This window comes from Pantherophis guttatus, chromosome 11 (genome assembly GCF_059756535.1).
Source record: "Pantherophis guttatus breed Tessera chromosome 11, ASM5975653v1, whole genome shotgun sequence".
Classification (NCBI taxonomy): Eukaryota; Metazoa; Chordata; class Lepidosauria; order Squamata; family Colubridae; genus Pantherophis; species Pantherophis guttatus.
The window spans coordinates 15,045,827-15,071,145 of record NC_142073.1 but is presented as its reverse complement, the minus strand read 5'-3'; the positions used below and the strand labels follow the sequence as shown (position 1 = coordinate 15,071,145).

Below are 25,319 nucleotides of genomic sequence, written 5' to 3'. Positions count from 1 at the left end.
GGCTCAGTGGCTAAGACGCTGAGTTTGTCTGTTGAAAGCTCGGCAGTTCAGCAGTTCAAATCCCTAGTGCTGCGTAACAGGGTGAGCTCCCATTACTTGTCCCAGCTTCTGCCAACCTAGCAGTTTGAAAGCAGGTAAAAAAATGCAAGTAGAAAAATAGGGACCATCTTTCGTGGGAAGGTAACAGTGTTCCGTGTGCCTTTGTCGGCCACATGACCACAGAGACATTTTCGGACAGCGCTGGCTCTTCGGCTTTGAAACAGAGATGAGCACCGCCCCCTAGAGTCAGGAACAAGTAGCACTTATGTGCGAGGGGAACCTTTACATATATATATATGTGTGTGTGTGTGTGTGTGTGTGTGTGTGTGTGTGTGTATACACATACATACATGTATGCATGTGTGTGTCTATATGTGTATATATATATTATATATATATATATATATATATATATATATATATATATATATATATATATTTATATATAACTTTTACATATACATTTATATTATTTCTATACAAACTTATATTTTTAATATGTTATTTCAGGGATCTCCAACCCCCAGTCTGTGGCATGCCAGAAACTGGGCTACGCAAACAAGCAATGCCCCATCTGCGCATTGCAGGCAGCACATGAAACCATGCTCCCTCCGGTCCGCGGAGAAACCTCTCTCCATGGAAGTAGTCCCTGGTGCCCAAAAGGTTGGGTGTCGTTGTGTTATATAATCTATCTTAGATATTTTTAAGCAGATGCTGGAGAAGTCTCACTTCATCCAGCATTTCCCTGTCTGAATCTCATGCCTAACAATTTTTCTCCTCTCTTCGTTTTTTATGTTGAATGTAAATGTGTCACTTTTCATAGCCCATATTACTCTTCAGCACCTATAGGTTAAGGTATCAGTTTATCTGTTCCATCAAGCATCACTTATTTTATATAAGCCTGTCCATCTCATAAGCACACAGCCTGTCTGTGTTCAGCACAAACGCCTGCAATTGGTAAATCTAGAATGCTGGAAGATTAAATATTCATTGCATGATTTCACACTGTTGTATAATGTTGAAACTCCTTACACATTTTGGAACCAAATCTTTATGTGCTAAGATATAAGGAAGAGAGTCCCTTTCTTGTTTAATCATGTAATCAGCTGAGTCCACCTCATGTCTCTCTACAGTTTGCGTTTTATTCACAGACTGTATTCACATGGAGATCTGTTGCTATAATTAAGACATATTAAACTTTAATAAATCTCAACACAATGGATTGCCTCTTCCACAATCGAAGCTGGGATTTTTAAGATTGGTTTGTATTGCAAGCCACAGTAATCTAATTTGTCTGTTGCATTAAAACCTACTGGAGTAGACCAACACTAGCACTTTCACCTTCCCACAGAGCCTCAAGCCATGTCCTCAACTAACCTCAACCTCAACCAAAACATCTCAGTGAATTCTCAGTGACAGCCATGTTGCCTAAAGTTCACAAGCTGGAAAGTCCCCAGAGTGAAGATTGCAAGGAAGAAAGTGTCAAATGAATCACATCTGGAGAATGGCATGCACACATATTGCATAAACCAAACTAAGAGTCTATTTTGGTCTAGTGGTTAAGGCACCAGGCTAGAAAGCAGGAGACCATGAGTTCAAGTCCCATCTTAGCCATAAAAGCCAGTTGGCTGACTTTGGGTCAGTCACTTTCTCTTAGTCTAACCCACTTCACAGGGTTATTGTTCTGGGGAAAATAGGAGGAGGAAGGTGTGCTGATATGTTTGCGACTTTGAGTTATTTGTAAAAACAATACAGGTGGGATATAAAATAAATAAATAAAATAAAAATCCACACTTCTATGTAAGACTGGAAGCTCTGTTCCAGCATCCTCTCCTTCTGTTTCTCTTGCTGGGGATGCTATTTAATATCATCTATGATATACTTCATCACTATATGGACCATTTAGCAAATGTAAACAGCTGGCAGATACTGACTTTTGAGATTCAGCACAGTATTTGACAGTGTTCAACCATGTCCTATAATGGATACTGAAATAGGTTTGTATCTGTGTGTATATGTATATGTAATTTATGTGTGTATATAATATATGTACCTTTACTTATTACTTTATTATAAATACTTATAACTTACATGCTTATAGTTTTATGTATGCATAGGTATACCTTATAATTTTACTTATTACTTATAATAATTAGTTATTATAATTTACTTATAAGTAACTCTAACTTATAATAGTTACTTATGTTTTTTTTTTTATTCAGGTAATCGAGCAGGAAAAAGAATTCATGGGTGGGTTTTAAATGTTAATTAAAAATAAAATAAAGCCCATCCATAAAATCTAGCCATCCAGTAAAGCCTTTATTTTTTTTTAAAAAAAATATTCATTCATTTTGCAAATGCTGGCGTTTGAAATGTTGACTAATTTTCCAGATTTATTTCCAACCAAATATCTCAATGTATTTCATGTTGTGTATGGTTAGATTACTGATTAAATGTTACTTCCTTTTCCTTTCTTTTCATTTTAAAGAATAGTACGTCAGAGCTCAGAAAAAAAGATAGTGATTAAAAGGACACAAAAATAGCATAGAAGCACAAATTATCCTGTGAGTTCACACTTAAAGGAAAGTCCTCAGATCTGCCCTAGAGATACAGATTGTACAAGGAGTCTACTGCAAGCAGCAGACTTATAAATGCCCTTTATATCAGCTTCACTTCACTCTGCTTTCCTAGTCTAGGTCAACGGCTCTATCAAAGCATATTACCAGCATCTCTGTTTAGATGACCCCAAAATAAGCACAATTTATACAGGGCATATGCAATTCTGAATTAATTGTGTGAAAACTACCACGGACAGATGTTGTTGACAAGACTGGAGAGAAGTGTGTTGGCCGTTAAAAAAAAAAAAAAGATGACAATAATGCAATCATAATCAGTTGGTCCGGTTTCATCCAGAAGAATGAAAAGCTAAAACGTGTTACTGTGTGTGGGTGTGTTTGTGTGTCTGTCTGTGAGACAGTGTGTATGGATGTGTACTGTTTATCTGTTTAGTTTAGTTTAGTTTAGTTTAGTTTAGTTTAGTTTAGTTTAGTTTTATTTGATTTGTATACCGCCCTACTCCCAAAGGACTCAGGGCGGTGAACAGCCAAGCAATAAAATACATAAATACAAAAATTTAAAAAACCAGTTAAAATCAAATTAAATCATTTTGGCCCAGACAAATTAAAACACCCCAATAATTTAAGAACAGATTTAAAATTTATATATTAAAAGAGGGAGGAAATTAGGCCAAGCCTGCTTGATGGAATAAAAGAGTCTTCACAGCGCGGCGGAAGGTGCGCAGATCCGGGATCCTCCGTATAGCCTGTTTAATTCAGGCTATTTTCTGAGCTTAGCTTTCTTCTGCCATTGTCACCACATACCTCTTCAAGTAAGCCATTCTGCATTTGAGACTCCTCCATTTTAAAGGAAGCGGCTGTTATTATGTAAATTGCACTTCTTGTTGCTTATAAGAATATAGGATGTTTCGTAAAAGACAACGGCACTAATATCTGAATTATTTTTCTTCCTTTCAGCCACACGATTAATGTTCTTTTATTCAATATTAGCACATTTGGGATAAATATATACAGAAGTTTTAGCACATTATTTTTAACAGCCTGCTGAATCTGTGCTAATCACACAGTTAAGTGCAGACTTCAAAGAAGAGGAACGTATATTAATTAATAACTTGTAATGTGATTTAGATGTTAACCTTAATTCACCATTTTATTCTGTTTGTGTCGTGCTGAGATTTTACTTTGAAATCCCTTTTTTTTATTTTACTTCACACCAGGGATGGAGGGTTAATGAAAATCTCATCCATGTCATCCTGCATAGAATCACCCAACTATTCTGCTCTGCTTTATTTCTCCCACGTGCAAAACCATGCATTTGCCCGCTAAAGCACAGTAAAATACTCATTGCACAGAAGGCAAATTGACGGCACTAAAAAAAAAAAAAAAGACAATATAGGATAAATAAAGAACAGACAAAACACCCAACCACCATCAAGAAATAATCCAGATAGCATATATCTTTCATAATTGAGAATGTGTGCCAAAATCTAGCTATGAGCTACTTCCATTGGGGAATGAATAAACCTTGGAATGAAAAAAAGAAATGAAAGATAGAGAAAATATTCCACTATTGTCCAGAATCCACAGCTAATTTTCATTTAGCCTAAGTGTATGCTTTCCTAATTCCTCAAAATTCCAGAAAAAAATTAGACCACCTATGGCTGGCCCCAGAGTAGGGTGGGAATGGAGATTTTGCAGTATCATTCCTCTGCCATTCCCACCAAGCCATGCCCACCAAGCCATGCCCCAGAACTGGTAGTAAAAAAAAAAATGGATTTCACCACTGATATACACTGATTGTTTTCACTTCTGCCTGTAAATCTTTGACATTATTACTGCTTAAGGGGAGGGAGGGAGGGGGGAGGGAAGGAAGGATTTCCAAGAATTATTCATGCCCATGTGTATCTTGTTGAAACTCCTTCCAAAAGAGAGAAATCTCTACCTTTTTGAAGTAGAGGAAACACCATTCACTTGGAATTTTGTAAACATGTCATGGATATATTCATAAAATTGGAGAATAAACAAATTTACTTGAACATCCCTTTTACTCAACGGCAAACTGAAGATGTTTTTGAGCATCTTCTTGAGTCTCCAAGAATTTCTCCGTCATCACCATCCCACTTTAATTCTCTCTATCCAACCCAGACACATGGGGATATTTGATCTAATATATTTCATCCTAAGATTGTCTTTGAGACTTTTGTGTGCCGGTTTGCAAAATGTGACTTCGTTGTTTGTTGGTGTGGCTAAGGGAGTGTATAGATAAACCTAACTTGGGGAGCAGGAGAAGAATGGTGAGTCTGAGAACCTAATACAATGTTTCCGCTAAATTAAGACCCAGTCGTATTTTCTTCTGGGCCCTAAAATAAGCACCAGGTCTTATTTTTGAGGAATGTCTTACCTGCTTACCTTAGGACCACTACAGCCAGGCCTCCCATGCCCCAACAGCTGTCACGCTGCTGCCCGACTTCTTCAGCCACTTGCATCTGCTCATGGCCAGGCACTGCATGGCTTGTCACGCTGATGCTGTGGCTCACGGCAGAAGGCTGTGTGGCATGTTTTGCCATTGTGAGCATGAGTGGTGGCACCAGCACAATGCGCCACATGGCCTCCTTCCACAAGTTGGCAGCACCAGTACAACGAGCCACGTGGCGTCTGGCCGAGAGCAGGTGCAAGCAGGCGAAGAAGTCGGCAGCAGTGCAACAGGTATAGGGGAAGCCTGGCTGCAGAGTTCCTAAGGTAAGCAGGTGCAGGGCACATGGGGCAGCTTCACCCCCCCCCCCCAACCCCTGTCCTATCTTGATTTTTACACATGCACTTCTCCCCACCTCAAACAACCAGATGGTGGGATGGAGTGAGCGGGGTTAGGGTTAGGGTTAACTAGAGTTAACTAGGGCTGATTTTGGGGATAGGACTTATTTTTGGGAAATTATGGTAGGTGCCAAGGGTTATTCCTTTAGATACATAACAAAGATTCATTTTCTAATTGTGTTTAGCCTACATATTAGTCCTATATATTTCTCACCAAAATGTATTAAAATCCTCTATAAAGTCAAGATATGTAGTGTTCCATTCTCACTTTTTTTAATGCAGACATCAGGGGACCAAAACTTCACATTACTCAGGAAGAAAAATGCACAAAACACCTTGGAGGTAGAAAAGTATGGATAGCAACTGGCCACTGAAATGTGAAAATCCAGAGAAGGGGGAGGGAAACTCACATGTCCTAAAGGAATTTGCTCACAGCATTTGAAATGTTCATGCCTTTATTTTCAATGAAGGAACAATTTTGTTGAAATATTGCAATGACTGAGAAATAAAATAAAGGGGAAAAAATTGTGTCCATAGTATATAGCCTAAGAGGGCTATTTCAGGTTCTACCTCTTTTTCTCTTCCCATAACTAAACTCTAGGAAAATATTTCCACTTTACATCTCACAACACATGGAAAGTTTCAACCGTATTTCAACTGAGAAAATGTGAGCAACCTGGACCAAGCTGAATCCAAAATTTCTGGGGAATTCCTGGAAACTTGGGATTCAGACAGATAGGCCATCAACAGGCACGTAGAGATAAACTACATTTACAAACCATTGAAAATGTTTGTAGGGATTCCCAGTCATCCAGATCATGGTTGTTCCAAAGGTGCTTTTCAAGAGGCAACTGGACTTTCTCTAAATACCTGAAGAAGCTTCTTGGATGAGAAGTGAAATGTCTTCAAGGGGAAACAAAGATAGTCCAGTTGCCTCTTTAGGAAAACCATTGAAAAGAAAACGTAAAAAAGCTAAGAAGGAAATGAAAAGACCAGATCATATCTTCTTCAGTACCTAACACCCAGATAAGCAGAGAGTAACACTAGGTAAACAATCAAGCAGAAAACTACCCTGTTTTCCCCAAAATAAGACCCAACTGGAAAATAAGTCCTAGCATGATTTTTCAGGATGCTCATAATATAAGCCCCAGTTAAAATTGTCAGCCAGATGGGTGCATTTAGTACCATATTTCTCCCCCAAAATAAGACCTAATCAGAAAATAGGCCCTAATGTGTCTTTTGGGGCAAAAATTAATATAAGACCTGATCTTATTTTTAGGGAAACATGGTATATCCTGATGAAGGAAGTACCAAGGAGAAAACTATACCTCCACCACCATGGCAGGGCAACCTACTTGTATATGAACAAGGAGAAAATCTCATATTCAGAAGCAGTGTTGATGTTACTTAGTTGGGTAATGAAACAACTATTAACTACTGGAATTTTGCAAATAATATTTTTTCCTGATCCAGAAAGGCTATTTTAAGGAACATTGTACCTTTAGCATCCCTTTACAAAAGTAGGTTTCTTTTAACTGGTAAAATAATAAAGATATTCTCCTTAAATCCACTGACAATAGGAAGCACTGGTAATGTTTATCTATAAAAGAGAGCTAGAGAACATCTAATACTGAAGTCAACCCATTTCCTATTCTAGATCATGTAAGTTTTCTGTCCACAATAATATTTGCTTAGCTTCTCTCTCCTTTTTTTTAATCTTCTCATAGATAGCTGTTGTCATGGCAACACAGTTCCTTAGACTAATGTTACTATAATCTTATAGAAACCTGTCTAAATTGTTGACATGCAAATTTTTTGAAACAACTCTAAGAAACATTCTACTCACTTCTATTCCATTAAAAATATATATATATTCGATCCATGCAATGGTTTATCCCTCAGATCAGAAACCATCATTCTGTTGTCTTATAAAAACATCCCAACTGATTTTATGTGGTCCTTGTAAACCTAGCTTCAAAATAGTTCCTTAAGCAAGCAATTCACATTTCTATCCAGACAGTTTTATTTCATTTTGGGTTTTTTTTTCTCTAGGAACATAGGAGCATAGAAGGAAAGAGAGGGAGGGAAAAAATGAGTTCTCTCCAAAAGAAAACCATGAAGTGGAGAGAGAGAGAGAGAGAGAGAGAGGGAGGGAGAGGGAGAGAGAGAGAAATATTAGAGACAAAGCCTGTGTGGCCTTGGTCATTCTGACTCTTTATTTAGAAGAAGCAGATTCTTGAAATAAAGGATTGTCCATCTCTAATATAGACTCATAGAATACAGGTAGTCCTCAACTTATGACTACAATTGAGCCCAACATTTCCTTTGCTAAGAAAGACAATGTTAGCGTTCCAGAAGTAAAGACGCGGAAGCAAGCATTTTCCAAACTCCCCTTTACTAGAATAGGCAAACTGGCACATCTGGGGAAACCTGAATCTGAAAAGCCCAGGTTTTCCTTCAGTAAGTCAAAGATCCCAAGACCATCCCCTTTTCCACCCAGTCGGTCACATGCTCCAATCAACGTCTGTTCCATCCCGATCCAGCCCCCTGATCACTCCTTCTCCAGAGGCGGGATCGCCCTGACCTTGACCGACAGGAAGAATGCTATTATGTCTACTAACCCCCTCTCCTAAATCCCCACTCCTACTTTCCCACACATGAGAAGGTGGCAGCATTGGAGCTTCTGGCCTAATATGGCTTCCAAAGCTGACAGACAGTTCTTAAGTGAGTTTTCTCCCATTTCATGACCTTTCTTGGCACAGTTGTTAAGTGAACCACTGCAGTTATGAAGTTAGTAGCATAATTGGTAAGTGAATATGGCTTCTCCATTGACTTTGCCTGTCAGAAAGTCACAAAAGTTGATTATATGATCCCTGGGACACTGCAACCATCATAAATATGAGCAATTGGCAAGCATCCCAATTTTGATCACATGACTGTGGGGAGGTTGCAATGGTACCCTGTTTTTCCCAAAAATAAGACATCCCCTGATAATAAGCCCAATCGGGCTTTTGAGCGCATGCGCTAAAATAAGCCTCCCCCCCAAAAAATAAGCCCTCCCTGAAAATATTTAAACACAGAGCTGGAAATCAGGTAAGATGGCAAGAGGAGTCCCATCTTGCTCCACACGCCCCAAAATAATAAGACCTCCCCAAAAATAAGGCCAAGCGCTTATTTCAGAGTTCAAAAAATATAAGACAGGGTCTTATTTTTGGGGAAACACGATATATAAGTGTGAAAAAAAAATCAAAAGTCACTTTTTTCAGTGCTGTCCTAACTTTGAATTGTCAATAAATGAAAGGTTCTAAGTTGAGTTGTATCAGGAAAACAAAATAGAAATGAATGAACCAAATGAAATATTCACGTTCAAAGACAATAAACCTCTTATTTCAAATGATAGAACAGTTGAATCTTTCAGCAAGACTATGATCTGAAACGTAGTTCCAAATGAACCAAGAAACCAGGAAAGAATGAGAAAGACTTGGGTATGGTCTACAAACTCCCCAGATTTGAATTTGAGTATCTCAACTATGCAAAGCCCGTAAGGATATGTCAGAATGTTTCTAATCTGGAGGAATGCTTCAGGGAAGAAGAGAAGGAGAGGGAATCCAAATTAATAGAAAAATATTTAAGTTGGCTACAGGAAATGTTTCAAAACCATCATTTCTGTCAAAGGAAGAGTTGTAAGGAACTCCCAAATTGCTAAGGAAGAAGCTAGTTTATGGTTTTCTTTCATTATCATCCATCATTCATTTCTTTCATTTTCTTTCATTTCTTTCTTTATTCTGAATTTGTATCGGTCCAAAGAAACCCATAATTTCTTTGAAAAAAAAAAATGAAAATCCAAGCAGGTTGCTTATCCATTTCCCCAGCATTAATCCAAAGAACCTTGAACAAAGGGCTGTTCTGTGCTTATAAAAATATGAAAAATAAAATTCTGCAAGCAATGGAGAGTTCTAGAGAAGCACCCAAAGCAGGGGAAAAATTAAGCCTTGTTGTTTTGTTAAATTGTTTATTCTCTATAGCAGCAAGATAATGTATGCGTGTTATCCAAAATTATTACTGAATGCAAGGAAATGTAAGACAAGACAAGACAATTCCCCATAGGTGTGAAATACATGGCTAATGATCAATTCAATTCTGTTCAGTGAACATTTATTTTTATAAATAAAATAATAGAACAATGCAGCTATATATGATTTCCCCCATTCAAAAATGAGAGAAAACTAGACAAGTATATGTTTCGCTCTAAGATTATGGTTTTCTGTTGTTCTTCAGCTTTCTGGCTTTTTCACAAAAGATCAAAACTGGTTGAGTATCAGAGCAGAGCAGATTCAGGAACCTTTGCCAAGCTTACAATGGAAAGAAACTGTTTGGCCTTTAGGAAATAGGTGCAATCAAATTGTGAAACCAGCTGGCTTCTAAAGGCTGATTCTTGAAGAAAGCACCATTTGAGATCTACTTTAATGCCTTATCTGTATGCAAGGAGGACCACTACATGCCTGGATTGCCGGCAAAGATAACAGAACTGAGACCAAACCACCACGGCTGGTATATGCCATAATCTTTCTTATTATGGTTGGTTACACAGTCAGCCAGATGTTTATAGACTGGATTTGGCATTTTTATCAATCAAAATCTTCCCAAGAACCTTGGATATTCATTCTTATTATTATGATAAACAGATATGAGACAAATCATTGCAATTGCGCCAACTTCTAAAGCTCAAACTGCCCAAAGAGCTGCTGTCCCAGTTCTACAGAGGAATTATTGAGTCTGTCATCTGCACCTCCATAACTGTCTGGTTTGGCTCTGCAACTAAACAAGACAAACACAACGGATAATTAGAACTGCACAAAAAAACAATTACTAACAACCTGCCTTCCATTGAGGATCTGTATATTGCATGAGTCAAAAAGAGGGCTGTGAAAATATCTACAGACCCCTCACATCCTGGACATAAATTGTTTCAACTTCTACCCTCAAAATGACGCTATCAGGCACTGCACACCAGAACAACTAGACACAAGGACAGTTTTCTCCCGAATCCCATCACTCTGCTAAACCAATTCCCACAACACTGTCAAATAATTTACTAAGACTGTATTACTATTATTCTTCTCTTCCTTCCTAGTACCTATCTCTTCCCACTTATTACTATGTTGCTTGCATCTTTCAATTTATATTGTTTTTATTTGTTTCCTAGTACAATTTGATAGCTGATTAGTAACCTTGATTATCACTAAGTGTTGTATCTTTTTATTCTTGATGAATGTATTTTATTCTCCTTATGTACACTGAGAGCATATACACCAAAGACAAATTCCTTGTGTCTCCAATCACACCTGGCCAATAAAATTCTATTCTATTCTATTCTATTCTATTCTATTCTATTCTATTCTATTCTATTCTATTCTATTCCATTCCATTCCATTCCATTCCATTCCATTCCATTCCATTCCATTCCATTCCATTCCATTCTTTTTATTCCATTCTATTCTATTCTATAAGAAGCAAGAGAATAATAAGCGAAGTATTCAAATTGATATTTAGAACTGGCAAAATTAGGCTGCCTTCTTCTGATTTTTTTTTTTTTAATATTGTGATTACAACAACTTAATAAGATACAAAGGTACAAAGATCTTTTGGCCTGACAGCTAAAGTATCTGTGAGTAACGACATCTAGTTTCCCCTAGTATTTCAGGGGAAAAAATCCCAGGTACTCTCTTTGGTGCATGCACATGTGAGACAAACCACTACTTCTCAATATGACACAACAGTGCCACCTAAAGCATCTGGTAAATGAACCCCAAGCTATCAGCCCTAAAGAAACCGAGTTCACATTTTCTTTTCCAGAACAGCTTCTCTAAGATGATCCTCGGCACGGCTGATGAAAACTCAGCAAACGCATCTTTATCATTCAATCAAAGTTGTTAGAAATGTGCATTGAACCAATAGGTCCATGACATCAGAAACAGAAGATTTTGCTGCACTGACAAAAACAACGTTCAGTCCATCAAAGAATCTGCTATCAGTGGCTTCTGCATTTCACTGAAATGAGTGCTCAGAAGCAGGAAGGTCTGCGTAACAGTTTCTGCATAGGAGGAGCAGATAATTTCCATTCATCTCCTCTAAAACAAATGCTGAATAGGGAAAAAAATATTGATCTGGGAACAGACTATTTTCGATGATTTTTTCTTCCCCTTAGGACTGTGCATTTCTTTTTTTCTAGAATCAAATTCTGCAAACTAGAAGCAATTTGAGGTGTCACAAACATGGCATTCCAGATTACTGCAGATTATTGTTTCAATCAAAATTGAGCTAATTCTGGAGGATTTGCATTTGGAAATAAACAACCAAACCACCCAGAATGGTATGGTCCTGGAGGACATTCAGCATGGTCTCAGAGAAACCAAAATTCTTGAATTCTGTGGCATATTCCATTTTCGGATCCATTAATTCTGCACTTCCCTACTGGTAATAAATTTGAAAAGGAGGATTCCAGATTATACTTCAATAAAATGATATCATGTGCAGCGAAGATAGTTGATCTAGTTCTTACTTATAGGAAATGATCAGGTTGAGCTCAAGGGAGGGGTCAAATGTGTCATCACTCTTGAGTCTCTTCACACCCACAAGAGACCTAAGCCTGGCTCACCTTGAATTTCATTGACTCTTATCTACCACCAATTTGCTTTGACTGTTAGTAGTTCAGATTCTTGTAGGAAACATAAGCTCACAATAAACCTTTACATTCAGTTGAGCTAGCTGGACTTCTGATTTTCCTTTGCTTGACAATACTACTTAAAATGTTACAAAGATATTAGATGACTCCATATCTTACAGTTGGATTTAAATCTGAACGTTGCCACTTTAATGTTTTTCCTTGCTAGACGTCAGTGGCTTTCATTCATGACACAGGCCAGAGAAAATTAAATAAGATTCTACTCAGTTTTCTTAGCTATTCAGTAATTCCATTTGCATTGCATACTTAACAATGATTAATCCATTTTGGGGAGAATTGTGCAACGATTGAGTTCATGTAATAAAGTAGATGGAGGTGCAGTTGATTAATTATTATGTGTCATACAAACACAACTGTCTACTAGACAATCATGGCCTACTTAAGCACAAATTAGTCTGACTCCAACACACAAGTAACTGTTGTCTCTCACTTTTAGATGCTGCCTGTGGGGTTTATGAAGTGAAGAAGAGGTCAACTTTGCCACTTTTTCTTGGGAAAAACTCAATTTGATCTTGTTTTCTTATGCAATGAAAACTGGATTGCTGTTTATTCCTTGTGAATTCCTTGTGAATAAAGTTGTGAACAGTTCAAGGCCTGGGAATCACACATGTCCACTCAACCCATTCTTGGAGCCCCTAGTATTGCCAAAAATCAATGAAATTCTTTCCAACTATGTTGAATTTAGAAACACACAACGTTAAGTACATTTAATGATTTTTTAAAAAGGGAACAGAAATCATTCTGAAAAGCATGAGGTGCTAACACTAATACTTCTGTGTTGGAAGCACCAAAGTGCCTCCGTGGTGAAAGGATTTGCTGGTGACATCACCGTTGCCCAAGGTGATGGAAATGCCTTTTGAGTGCCTATTGAAGTGGTACCATTTATCTATTGCAGCCACCTGCTTTTGAACTCCTGGATGAGCAAAGCTGAAGTATGTGACGGGGCCTCATGCCACCCCATGGTAGTAGCAAGTCTGCTGATGATCATCCCAGCCTCCTAAACTCATTAACCACTGCACTTCTTCATCATAAATCCTGTCCCTATCCATATATATGTCTCCACTATTAGCTGCTGTCCTAACCACTGTACACTACAGCCTTCCAGAACTTGTACTTGTGGCCTTTTATGTAAGAACCTGTTGCCCATAGAATAATTTTGTATGTTTAAATAATATTGGGATTGATATTAGAATTGTGTATTGAAACATTGAATAATAAAACAATGAATGGTTGTATCTTAATACAAATAGATGTAAAGAGTGAAATATGGGAGGTGAGTTAAAAATGAACAGGATTCAAAGCATCAAAGTGGGCAAGAGATGCTGGATAGAAAGCAAACATCTTTTAATAAAAGGGTAACGTGATTAAAGTTTAGAATAGACAGAGCAACAAGAGAAAGGGGGAATATTAGTGCATACATTTTTACATAATAAAATAAAAGCAGTAACAAGAGGGAAGCTTAGAAATTGAATGGCGGTATTATTATGTATTAGTAAGCCTTCATTATCATTGTACATCATGCATACAACGAAATTGGTTAGGATCAAATAATATGGTGAGTGGTATTAGAGCAATATATTAAAATATGGAATTATTAAATAATGATAGACTATAACTTAATATCAATGTCTATTATTTGTATTAGAAATTCATAAATTGCTTGAGTGTAATAACTATGATTAATTTTACTAGTTTTATTTGTATTAGAGTATGTGATACCCAGGTGCCACACTGTTTACACATTGATATGTAAAATAAAATTAAAAACTTTAAAAAAGAAGAAGAAAGATCCTGTTGCCCATTTCTACCCTGAAGAGTCCATGTTGGAATCTATAGAGGCCCTCAAACTATGAAGACACAGTACAAGCCTTTTCATTTTTAGATAACGGTACAGTGTTATATGCAAGATAAAGAGTGAGAACATTAATCTTTCTGGCATCCCGCAAACAAAAGGTTTCTTTTTTTTCTCAAGATCCCTGAGTTTTCTTTGCAGAGTGTTGGAGAGATTAATTCATTCACCCTTCTATCTTGCTTATAACTTTGTGCCGTTATCTAAAAATGAAATGGCTTGTACAACATCTTTGTCGCTTGAGGGCTTTGCGGCAGACATAATTTTGCTAGGTCCAGGGCATGCGACATCATGCATCGATATTATTTCAAAGCATGAATGTTTCATGTGGGAAAGAAGGGAGGGAGGGAGGGAGGGAGGGAGGGAGGGAGGGAGGGAGGAAGGAAGGAAGGAAGGAAGGAAGGAAGGAAGGAAGGAAGGAAGGAAGGAATTGTCTTTTGGAGGGAGGAAGGGAGGGAGAGAGGAAGGAAGGAAGGAAAGAAGGAAAGAAGAAAAGAAGGAAGAGGGAGGGAGGGATGTATTGGTATTTCCTTATATTGCTGAAGTATTTATTTCAAATTTCTTTTTTGTAATAATTTTGGGCATCAGTTGCTGGTTGGAGGCTACAAAAATATTATGGTTAATGTGTTTTCTGCTCACATCCTTCCACATTTTAAGGCCCCCGTGTTTCAGATAGGAAAAAGCTCCAAAGGATGACTCTTTACAATTCTTGGGATTTAATAGAAGCACAAGAACTGTAGGAGTCTGAGATCCAGTGAAGGAATTGAACTCTTCTTTGCCAACTCATGACAAGATAAATGGAAAAGCCACCATTCTCCACCTATAGAAACTTCTTAAAAGCTCTTTTCCTCTTGGAAGAACATTTGAAAGGAAGTTCTTGTTCATCAGCTTGAATAAAAACTGGGAGGGAGGGAGGGAGGGAGGGAGAGAGAGAGAGAGAGAGAAGGAGGGAGGGAGGGAGGGAGGGAGGGAGGGAGGGAGGGAGAGAGAGAGAGAGAGAGAGAGAGAGTATTGCTATTTGTTCCTTCCCTTTTTCTATGCAATTGTTCCAGACTTTAAATAAACCATCCATCTGTTCTGTTTTCCAAACTTGGACTTCATTTTGTTTTTGTTTTTTTGTTTTTTGTTTCTGTGCCCTTCTGAGTCAGTGTTTGTGACTACCTGGACTAGTCCATGCAGTTTTCTTGGCAAGCTTTCTTGGAAGTGGCTTCCTCTTGACTTCTTCTTCCTAGCACGACTGGTCTAAGGCCATCCAGTTGGTTTTGTGCCTAAGGTGGAACTGGAACTCATGGTCTTCCAGTTTCTAGCCTGGAACCTTAACAACTACACTAAACTGGCTCCCAGTTGCTTTATAGAAGCTCCAAAAATGGACATGAAAGCAATGGTTCTCTCCTGCTGTTTTTTTCTTCTCCAACTTCTGATATTCAAAGCTCTGAACCATGGATTTCCTTTAGCTATCATGGCTAATCCACTTTGATTTTGTCTTCTTTAGCATAATCTCTTAAAGCTATTAAATCCCGCATCTTGGAGCATTTCTTTTATCTCTTCCAAATCTGTCACCAAATTCACTAAATGACTTGAATGAAAGAGTCGGATTTTGCTCTTCGTTATAAATTCTCTTCCCTCCATTCTGTGAATCACTTTTAATTTTTTATTATGCTAACACATAAATTACAAATAATTATTAGCAGATAATAATTTGGGGGGAAATGTGTTTCTTTTATTCTTTAAAATTGTAATAATAATGGATAACGTTACTTTTGCTTTTTAAGCATGTGCTAAGATTACGCTTGCGAAATTGTCTTGACAATTAAATTAAAGTTGGGCTCCAAGTCAGGAATTTATCAAAACTGGAAAGCCTCTGTTATTAGAAGTATAATTATCCTAGAACAATCTAGGAAAAATAAAGTCTCCCTTCTGGACTTCATTTAGTTCAAGTTGTTATTTGAGGACGAAGCTTGCAAAACATATTCTGTGTATTAAATATATCTGCATCTGTATCTCTGTATAACAGCAGTGCTAATCTTGAGTTTCAAAAGAGGAAACACAGACACACACACTAAGTTACCTGCCTTTCAAATCTCAAAGCTATCTAGAGCACCACTGCAGGTTTAATTCTGAATTTTCTGCATTTTATGACAGAATTCCATTTCAAACATAAGAACAAAGTATGTATAGAAATAAAACTGATGGTATTGGCAAAAATATATATCCAAATTTAAACCCCAACTGTTGGAAATGTGAACAAAAGCAAGGTACCTTATTTCATACATGGTGGTTATGCTCCGAAACAAAAAAATTTTGGATGAAAATACATAGTTGGATACAGGAAGTAACAGGCTTCCAGATAGAATATACACCAGAATTGTTTCTTCTAGGAATAATGAAAAAGAAATATGAAAAAATGACAACATATATTATTCTACATATGACAATGGCGGCAAGATTGGCATTTGTGCAATGTTGGAGAAGTTCGAACACACCCTCCGAAGATCTAATAATTAGAAAGATATTAGATTGCACCGAGATGGATAAAATGACATTGGAACTGAAAGGACAGTTGGATTCGGACTTTTACATAATATGGGAGAAATGGTATAATTGGATTGAAGATAGGAAAAAAGGGAAATAACAGATAGTAGATTTTGTAAAATTATAAACAGTATAGGAGAATATTAGTGTGATGATATATAAATGGTTACAGTCATGCACAAGAGTTGAATAAAAATTGTTTAATTGTTAAAACCCAATAAAACTCAAATAAAAAAAAGAAATAAAACTGAATAAGCACACAAGTTTAATTATGGCAGCAGCTTGAAAATGTGCATATCAAAAAAAAAAAGGACAAAAATGCAGAGTTAGAAAGTTTCATATAATCTACATTGACATGACATGTAAAAAAAAATTGGAATACCTGTGGAAAAGATACTTTTTACAAATGGGGTGATTTAATTATAGGCAACTACTGTTGCATAAATTTAGCTATTCTTCAGTGGGTATGTTTTATTGACATGTCCACTTGAGAGGGTGGTATTCATGGTATGTTTAGAACTTATAATGTGTCCGATAAATGCTAAACAACTAATTTCTCATAAAGAATCCTCAACTTAAAAGTATTTTAAAAATGATTTTCAAGATTCTCCTCATTTCACCTCTAGCCTTCCACTGCATTGAGGGTTTTTTTTTTTCCTCTTAAAAGAAAGTACTGTTGGAATAAATATCCTTCTGGGTTCAGTTCCAAGTGGGGAGAAAGACACTGGAATCAGTGGTGGGATTCAATAATTTAACAACCGGTTCTCTGCCCTAATGATTTCTTCCAACAACCAGTTTGCCAAACTGCTCAGAAAGTGAACAACCGGTTCTCCCGAATTGGTGCAAACTGGCTGAATCCCACCACTGACTGGAAACATGGTGGCTGTTTGGAAAGATGGTTTTAATGGTGGCCAGGATCACATGCCTTGAAGATGTTAGATGAAGAAAAAAAAAAAGGGGGGGGGGAGATGCTAAGAGTGCATGAGTTTTATGCCCTCTCTGGGCTTTTGAATTTGAGCTTGTATTCTGATTGGTTGTCAGACTCCCATGGGGCCATTCAGGGGTAACTCTGTAGGTTGTGTCCCAGGCTTCGTTGAGCCTTGCTGGGTGATATAATCTTCCCAGGTGCCATGTGGTGAGATGGGTAGAGGGCTAATCCTATCATGTCCCGAGACCCATGTCTTAATCCCATCACCCTGGAGCTGAAGGTCTTTTGTGTTGTAGATAAGATGTCTTTTGTCTTTCTAGGGCTATTAGCAAAGGTGGGTGCTGCTTTCCAAGAACATGTTTCTCCTTTTCTCATCCAGGAAGGTATAATATTCTGCCTTTTTAATATTTTCTAGAATATTTCATTTTTTCTAGGAGAGGGAGGTGGGTACTAACTTCCTACAGTACGTACCATTGACTAAAAGCATGAAGAAAGCCAGCCAATGTGGCAGCAACAGGAAAGCTATTAGTAACTGACTCAACTTTTGAATCTTGAATTTTCTGCTACATCAAAGGTTAAGAGGCAGAATTAACTGTTTACCCTGAACTGCCTTACATTTGTAGTTGGAGTAATTCAGTGAGACATGCACACAATACTTCAGAACAACCATCTCAGATTGAGGGCTTGCAAAGGAAAGAGGCCAAACGCCTATTACTCTGAGCTTCTACTGTGCATTAGGTTGGGAAAAGGACACTTTGAAAATGTTTCTCAGGGGAGGGACAAAAATGTTTTATTTATAGTCTTTACACAACTGTCCTCCCCGTCTCATTTTCTATAACGCAAGCGAGAAGTTAAGACTTCCCTGTCTACAGCTACATGGACAATTGCTGCAAGGCATAATGACTATGATGTTACCCCTGGATCAAAGGTGTCTTGCCCTCTGAATTACCAGTTGCTGAGAAACAACACTTAGACACAGCTACTATGGGAACCGGAATGCTAAGCTAGAATGTCCCAAAGGTGCTTTTTCAAAAGGCAATTGGACTGGTGGTTGTTTTTTTTTTCCCTTGAGGAAGGAGAAGAAAATGCTTTGCTTCTCATCCAAGAATCTTCTGGATTATTCTGGATAGAGAGGACCATTGGTTTGGAAGTGAGGTAAAAGAGGCCATTTATGTTAATATTGAGCAGCTATCTCTCAACAGAGGAGGAAGGCTAAGACACCTACCTATCTCCTGCCTACAACACAGTCCTTTTGGCAGTTCCAAGAAGATTCCATCCCCATCTGCAACCTGATACAGTTGATCCTGAGGGTTTAGACAAACCCCGCCCCCAAATGGCCTCAAGAGCTCTCAGGGAGAGTGATAACGACCAGATGACTGCAAAGAATTACACATACAAAGATGTGGATACTCTAGAACGAGTGCAGAGAAGAGCAACAAAGATGATTAGGGGACTGAAGGCTGAAACATATGAAGAACAGTTGCAGAAACTGGGTATATCTAGTTTGATGAAAACAAGGACTAGGGGAGACATGATAGCAGTCTTCCAATATCTCAAGAAGCAATGGGTGGAAACTAATCAAGGAGAGAAGCAACTTAGAACTAAAGAGAAATTTCCTGACAGTAAAAACAATTAATCAGTGGAACAACTTGCCTCCAGAAATTTTGAATGCTCCAACACTGGAAGTTTTTAAGAAGATGTTGGATAACCATTTGTCTGCAGTGATGTAGGGTTCCTGCCTAAGCAGGGGGTTGGACTAGAAGACCTCCAAGCTCCCTTCCAATTCTGTTATTCTATTCTACAATCTTACACTCCCTTCTCTCCCCCATCCTGTCAGAACTAATCCTTCCATCGCACCCACCATCCCCCCCCAGAATCCAAGAAGCTAGTTCAGCAGATCAGCAGATCAAATCTCACCGGCTCAAGGTTGACTCAGCTTTCTATCCTTCCGAGGTGGGTAAAATGAGGACCCAGATTGTTGGGGGCAATATGCTATTTAGTATACTGTCGATTGTTGTAAGCCGTCCAGAGTCCTCGGAGAGTGGGCGGCATAGAAATATGAACAATAAATAAATAAATATCCTTATCCTGTATTCATAATCATGTATATACATTTCATGTATTCACAATCATGCTTATACTTTTATATGTAATTCTATATATGCTTGACAAAATAAATAAATTAATTTCTTATTTTAAATAAAGGCAAGATGGTTGAGTGTGTGTCCCTTTTTTTCTCTGGGCACTCACCCCTTCAAAAGCCTTATTAGGTTGTGGCATGCATTTCAATAAAATTCCAAAGAAAGAGATCAGAAGGAAATTAGTCTCATTGGGCAGTCAGGGTGAACAATGGAAGTGTGTATGTGTGTGTGTGTGCATGTATCAGAAAACACCACCAACTATTGCCTTCTCCATTATGTCCTTTGATCAAGTACACCGAAAAGCATTGTAAAGACATTCAAAAGAAAATACTCAAGTACTCTGAACAAAATGTAGAAAAACAAAAGTTTCTTTTGTTGGGGAAAAAAAAAAGCTTTTTAGAAAACTCTTTAGGAAGCTCACACAGACTTCACTATGGTGTTATAAAATCATAGCAAAATAAGCATGGGTTTCTTTTAAAACCAGGCAGTAGGAAAAATTACTTCAAGCACCATTCATGGGAATGATTAGATGGACATATATATTGCTCCCAAATTGTTGGGGGCAATATGCTGATTCTGTAAACCGCTTAGAGAGGGCTGTAAAGCGGTATATAGGTCTAAGCGCTATTGCTATTAATGGACCCAAATCTAACAGTGGTGTGGGCTTCCCCATCTACTCCTATTCATTGAATCATTGCTTTTATAAGGGGGAAAAATCACATTGGCATACACAAAATTACACTGATCTTGATTGCTGTGAGAAGAAAGTAAGTGGAAATGTATCTCAAAGAAGCACTGTCACCTCTCAATCCATAAAAGTTTCTCTTCTCATTCAGTGTTCTCCATCACAAGCTATTCTGACATCAAAATGACATCATCACAATTTCATTGCACCACTGGTTGCATCATTTCCACCATGACGGAATCCTATACATGTCATCCTTTGCCTTCATCCGTCCTTCGGATGCTCATCCTCTTATTTTACAAACATCTCAATCAAAAGATGAGGTCTTATTGTATGGAACCGTTCCTGCTCCATACAATAAGTCTCCAGACCATCATCATCTTCTCCATAGTCTTTGAAAGTCAAACTAGAAAAGGATGAAGAAATCGTGATGTCCTCCATAGACTTCCTACCATGTTGTTGGTTTTTTTTAATTTTGCAAACTACAAGAAACATCTTATTCTCCTGCTGACAGAAATGTATAGCTTAACTCAATAAACTTTTCATTTAATGAACATCATCTTACCCAGGAAGCTATCTTTCATATGCTTTGCTTTGAATTGTAGCCATTATTAACATTCACCCAACATTCCACATTTTCTTTGTTCTTTTCTCTTTTTAGTGCCAAGTGCTTGCATTCTCTTGCCAATGTGCTGGCAAAAATATATAAATGCCTAAGCCATAGGCCTTCAGTGCCCTGGGGTATAATTAAAGGAGCTTAACATATTAAGCACACATTTGAGTCATGGACACCGACACAATAATGGAGAACTCCTATGCCGATTTTGGCAGAAGCGATTGAAAGGAGCAAAAGCATTCAAACCTATGGAAGAGCTAGCTCAATTGACAAGCCAGCTCAGTCTCAACTTTACAAATGCTTCTGGGCCCACTCCAGTTAGTACAGACGATTGCTTTTTTAGAGCTCATTGTGCTGGCTGACAGAAAAAGAGCACCATTGGCCTCTCACACTCAATGTGGATGGCGGTACTTCTGCTTTAAAACTGCAATAGGACAGTCTATTGTTGTTGGGTTTTTTTTAGATCCAAGACAGGACACAACACTGAGAATCCAGGCATTTTTCCAAGTAAACATTTATGGGCAGATAGCCTTGACAGCTTAATAGAAATTGCTGAAAGTCACATTGTTGGCTACCTTCAAATAAAACAAGATTTCCTCAGAATGTCTACGGGCACAGGGGGAGAGAGAGAGAGACAGAGAGACAGAGAGAGAGAGAGAGGGAGGGGGAGAGTTATGGGGAAAAGACAGAGAGAGACACACACACACACACAGAGAGGTAGGGAGAGAGAGACAGAGAGAAAGGTAGTGGGAGAGAGAGAGAGAAAGAGAGACAGAAAGAGAGAGAGACACAGAGAGAGACAGAGAGAGAGGGGTAGGGAGAGAGAGAGACAGAGAGAGAGGGGGGTAAGGAGAGAGAGAGAAAGAGAAGTAGGGGGAGAGACAGAGAGACAGGTAGGGAGAGAGAGAAACACAGAGAGAGAGAGGTAGGGGGAGAGACACACACACAGAGAGAGAGGTAGGGAGAGAGGGAAACAGAAAGAGAGAGAGACAGAGAGAGAGACAGAGAGAGAGAGGTAGGGAGAGAGAGACAGAGACACAGAGAGGGGTAGGAAGAGAGAAAGAGATAGAAAGAGAGAGAGACAGAGAGAGAGACAGAGAGAGAGAGATAGAGAGGCAGGGAAAGAGAGACAGAGACAGAGAGAGAGGTGGGGGAGAGAGAGAGACAGAGACAGAGACAGAATTTGCAAAGCAAACTGAGAAATGGTAAACAGGGCTTTACAAAACCTTCTTCAGTTCCTAGTTAACAAGATGTATAGCGAGGAACGTGGGGAGGTTTCATTTCTCATTTGAAGTGTCACAATCTGTCATTGTTATTTAATTATATATCCTGTACTTTATTCTAATAGTTCTGTGAAGTAACAGGCTACAAAAAAATAAAATAAAATAAAATAAAAATAGCCTGATGGCCCAGGTCATGTCATTTACCTTCACAACAATGTGGAGTTTTGAAGCTGGGTCTACATGATTCAGTCCGCCTTTATTATAATGCAAAATAAGATCTATAAAGCAGCAGGCTTTATTTGTGTAGTTTAATTAATATCCATTTTCTACCAAAAGCTCAAGGATGCATTTGAAATCTTCACTTTTATCCTCCTTGAGGCTGATTAAACTGAAAGCTTAAGATCATAGAACTTATTGTCAGACTCATTAGTGATCACTATACTCCAAATAAAGCAGTTTCTACTTATAGGGAAACCGATGGGTCACTTCATATTTGATATGCCACATGGTTTAATATGCAAATTTATCTGAAAATTTGAAGTGACATTGCATTTCTCTCTATTAAAGAAAAGCCAACTGGACATTTGCATCTAAAGATGTAGATCAGCGGTGAAATCCACTTACCTTCACTACCGGTTCGGGAACGGAAGCGTGCAGGCGCTTGTGTACACTATCGATATGCATGCCTCTTTTGTGCATGCACAGAACCTGCTGCACATGTGCAGATGGTAAAAAACTGGGATGTAATGACATCCCAGTAGGTGGGCGGAGCCTCCCGCTGCTGGCACTACCTGTTCAGCGAACCAGATAGAACTGTAGGGGATTTCACTGCTGATGTAGATCATTGTGTCTATCACAATTTCTAACTCTATTAGTATCTGTGTTTTCAGTGCTTCTTATTTTGCTTTACCTTCTCTTAGTTCAAACAGCTAATTGAGTAAAATCCAACAATGGACTTTTTGCTCTCAGATACATTTTTCACAAAACCACTTGTGAGCTAATTATATTTCAAAAGAAGTGGGCGGGCAGGAGATGTTAACACGTAACCATAGATCCTAAGTGCGGCACATGAACTAGGAAAAAAAGAAATTCTCCAGATAGATAAATATTAACCTAACACTAATGATATCGCAAAGATGTGCCGGAACAAATATTGATAAACAGCTTCAGCAACGCTAACTCTCACAACACCTGAAATGTAATGCAAAACAACCTAATTGTTCACCAAACAATTTCATCTTTCAGAGGGATGAAAACTAATTGTTTGGAAAAGAAAGCTCGCTCGAATACTAATCTGGAAATGTCAAAGCAAGGAGGAACAAAAAGGCTTTGTGAAGAAATGTGGAAATCTCATTCTTTTAGTCATACATACCTACAAGAGACATTTCTGGAACAGTCGCATGATAGGGGCCATCTACAAATTCTGGTGGATTGTCATTAATGTCTTGGACCTTAATGATGAATTCCGAAGGAGGCTCCAGTGGTTTGTTTGTATCCCTATCTACTGCTTGAGCAGTCAACGTGTACTCTGCTTTTTCTTCTCGGTCAAGTCTTTTCATGGCATGGATGTCACCTGTCTTGTCATTGATCACGAAGATAGTCCCAGCACCATCACCTGACAAGATGTACTTGATCTTACTGCTTCCTGGATCCATGTCCGTGTGTAGCTGCAATTAAAAATAAGCAATTTGTTTATTGCACTCATTCAGCTACCCAGCTTTCTCCCCCTCCCCCACCGCATATGGTATTTTAATCCGAGATCTATTGAACGGCCTTAAAATACACAACTGACAAAATTTGCATGCATGCTGACAATCGTACATATGTTTCTGCAAAGGTGTGAATCACTCTGTTTAGTCCAACCAACTGTTCTACCCATGTCTTCTGTTAGCCCTCAGAGATAAGCAAAATTTCAAAGCACCTGTAATGGATCTTCAAAACTGTAAGAAAGTAAAGGTATTTATTTATTTGTTTGTTTGTTTGTTTGTTTGTTTGTTTGTTTGTTTGTTCAACTTGTATGCTGCCTCAAGGCGGCTTACAATGCATTTAAAAGCCATATATAAAAACATTAAAAACAATTAAAACCCATTCACACGATTCATGGCCGGATCTCGCCAGATCGCCAGATCGCAACAGCGAGGTAAAGGTAAAGGTAAAGGTAAAGGTAAAGGTTCTCCTCACACATATGTGCTAGTCATTCCCAACTCTAGGGGGCGGTGCTCATCTCCGTTTCAAAGCCGAAGAGCCAGCGCTGTCTGAAGACGTCTCTGTGGTCATGTGGCTGGCATGACTAAACACCAAAGGCGCACGGAGCACTGTTACCTTCCCACCAAATGTGGTTCCCTATTTTTCTACTTGCATTTTTTTATGTGCTTTTTAGGTTGGCAGAAGCTGGGACGAGTAACGGGAGCACACCCAATTACACGGCACTAGAGATTCGAACCGCTGAACTGCTGACTTTTGATCGACAAGCTCAGCGTCTTAGCCGCTGAGCCACCATCGTTACGCAGACATTTATGATAGCAGTCTCCCAGTATTTGAGGGGCTGCCACAAAGAAAAGGGGGTCAAGTTACAAGAAGCAATGGGTGAAAACTAATCAAGGAGAGTAGCAATCTGGAACTAAGGATAAACTTCCTAACAGTGAGGACAATTAACCAGGGGGACAGTTTATCTTCAGAAGTTGTAGGTGCTTCATCACTGGAGGTTTTAAAGAAGACACTAGACAGCCACCTATCTGAAATGATATAGGGTGCTTGAGCAGGGGAAGGGTTTGACTAGAAGACCTCCAAGGTCCCTTCCAGCTCTATTCTGATTGATGAATGTGTGAAAGTTTTGAGTTTCCGTTTTTTTGGGGGGACAGGGTTATACGTATCTGAAGCCATCCAAATTTGATCTTATTCTATTTTGCTTAATTTGCAGTCCTGGCAAAGGGCTATTTAATCTAATGATGGTATTTAGAATAACAAGGAAAGATAGAAGCATCATTTCTGATGAACCGTCAAACTGTGAAAATCAACTAAGATAGGATTCTTTGTGAGTATGCTGCCTGAATAGTAAGTTACTCTCTATTCTCTGGATATTATGTATTTTCATTGGAATCATGATTAATCACTTTTCAAGTACGTTCCGCAGCTTGAGGATTTACTCATCTCTGCAAATCGGTCTTTTGATTT

General features: G+C 38.4%; 1 protein-coding gene across 14 annotated transcripts in view; it reads right to left on the bottom strand.

The window, feature by feature from the left end:
• Nucleotides 1-25,319, bottom strand: part of CDH8 (cadherin 8) — a 256,394-nt gene that overhangs the window by 135,867 nt on the left and 95,208 nt on the right. For all 14 annotated transcript variants that reach the window (XM_087877214.1, XM_087877207.1, XM_087877209.1 and 11 more), the window contains one exon: nucleotides 23,518-23,812. In XM_087877214.1, the coding sequence (XP_087733340.1) occupies nucleotides 23,518-23,812 (295 nt within the window). The remainder of the gene's footprint in view (nucleotides 1-23,517; nucleotides 23,813-25,319) is intronic.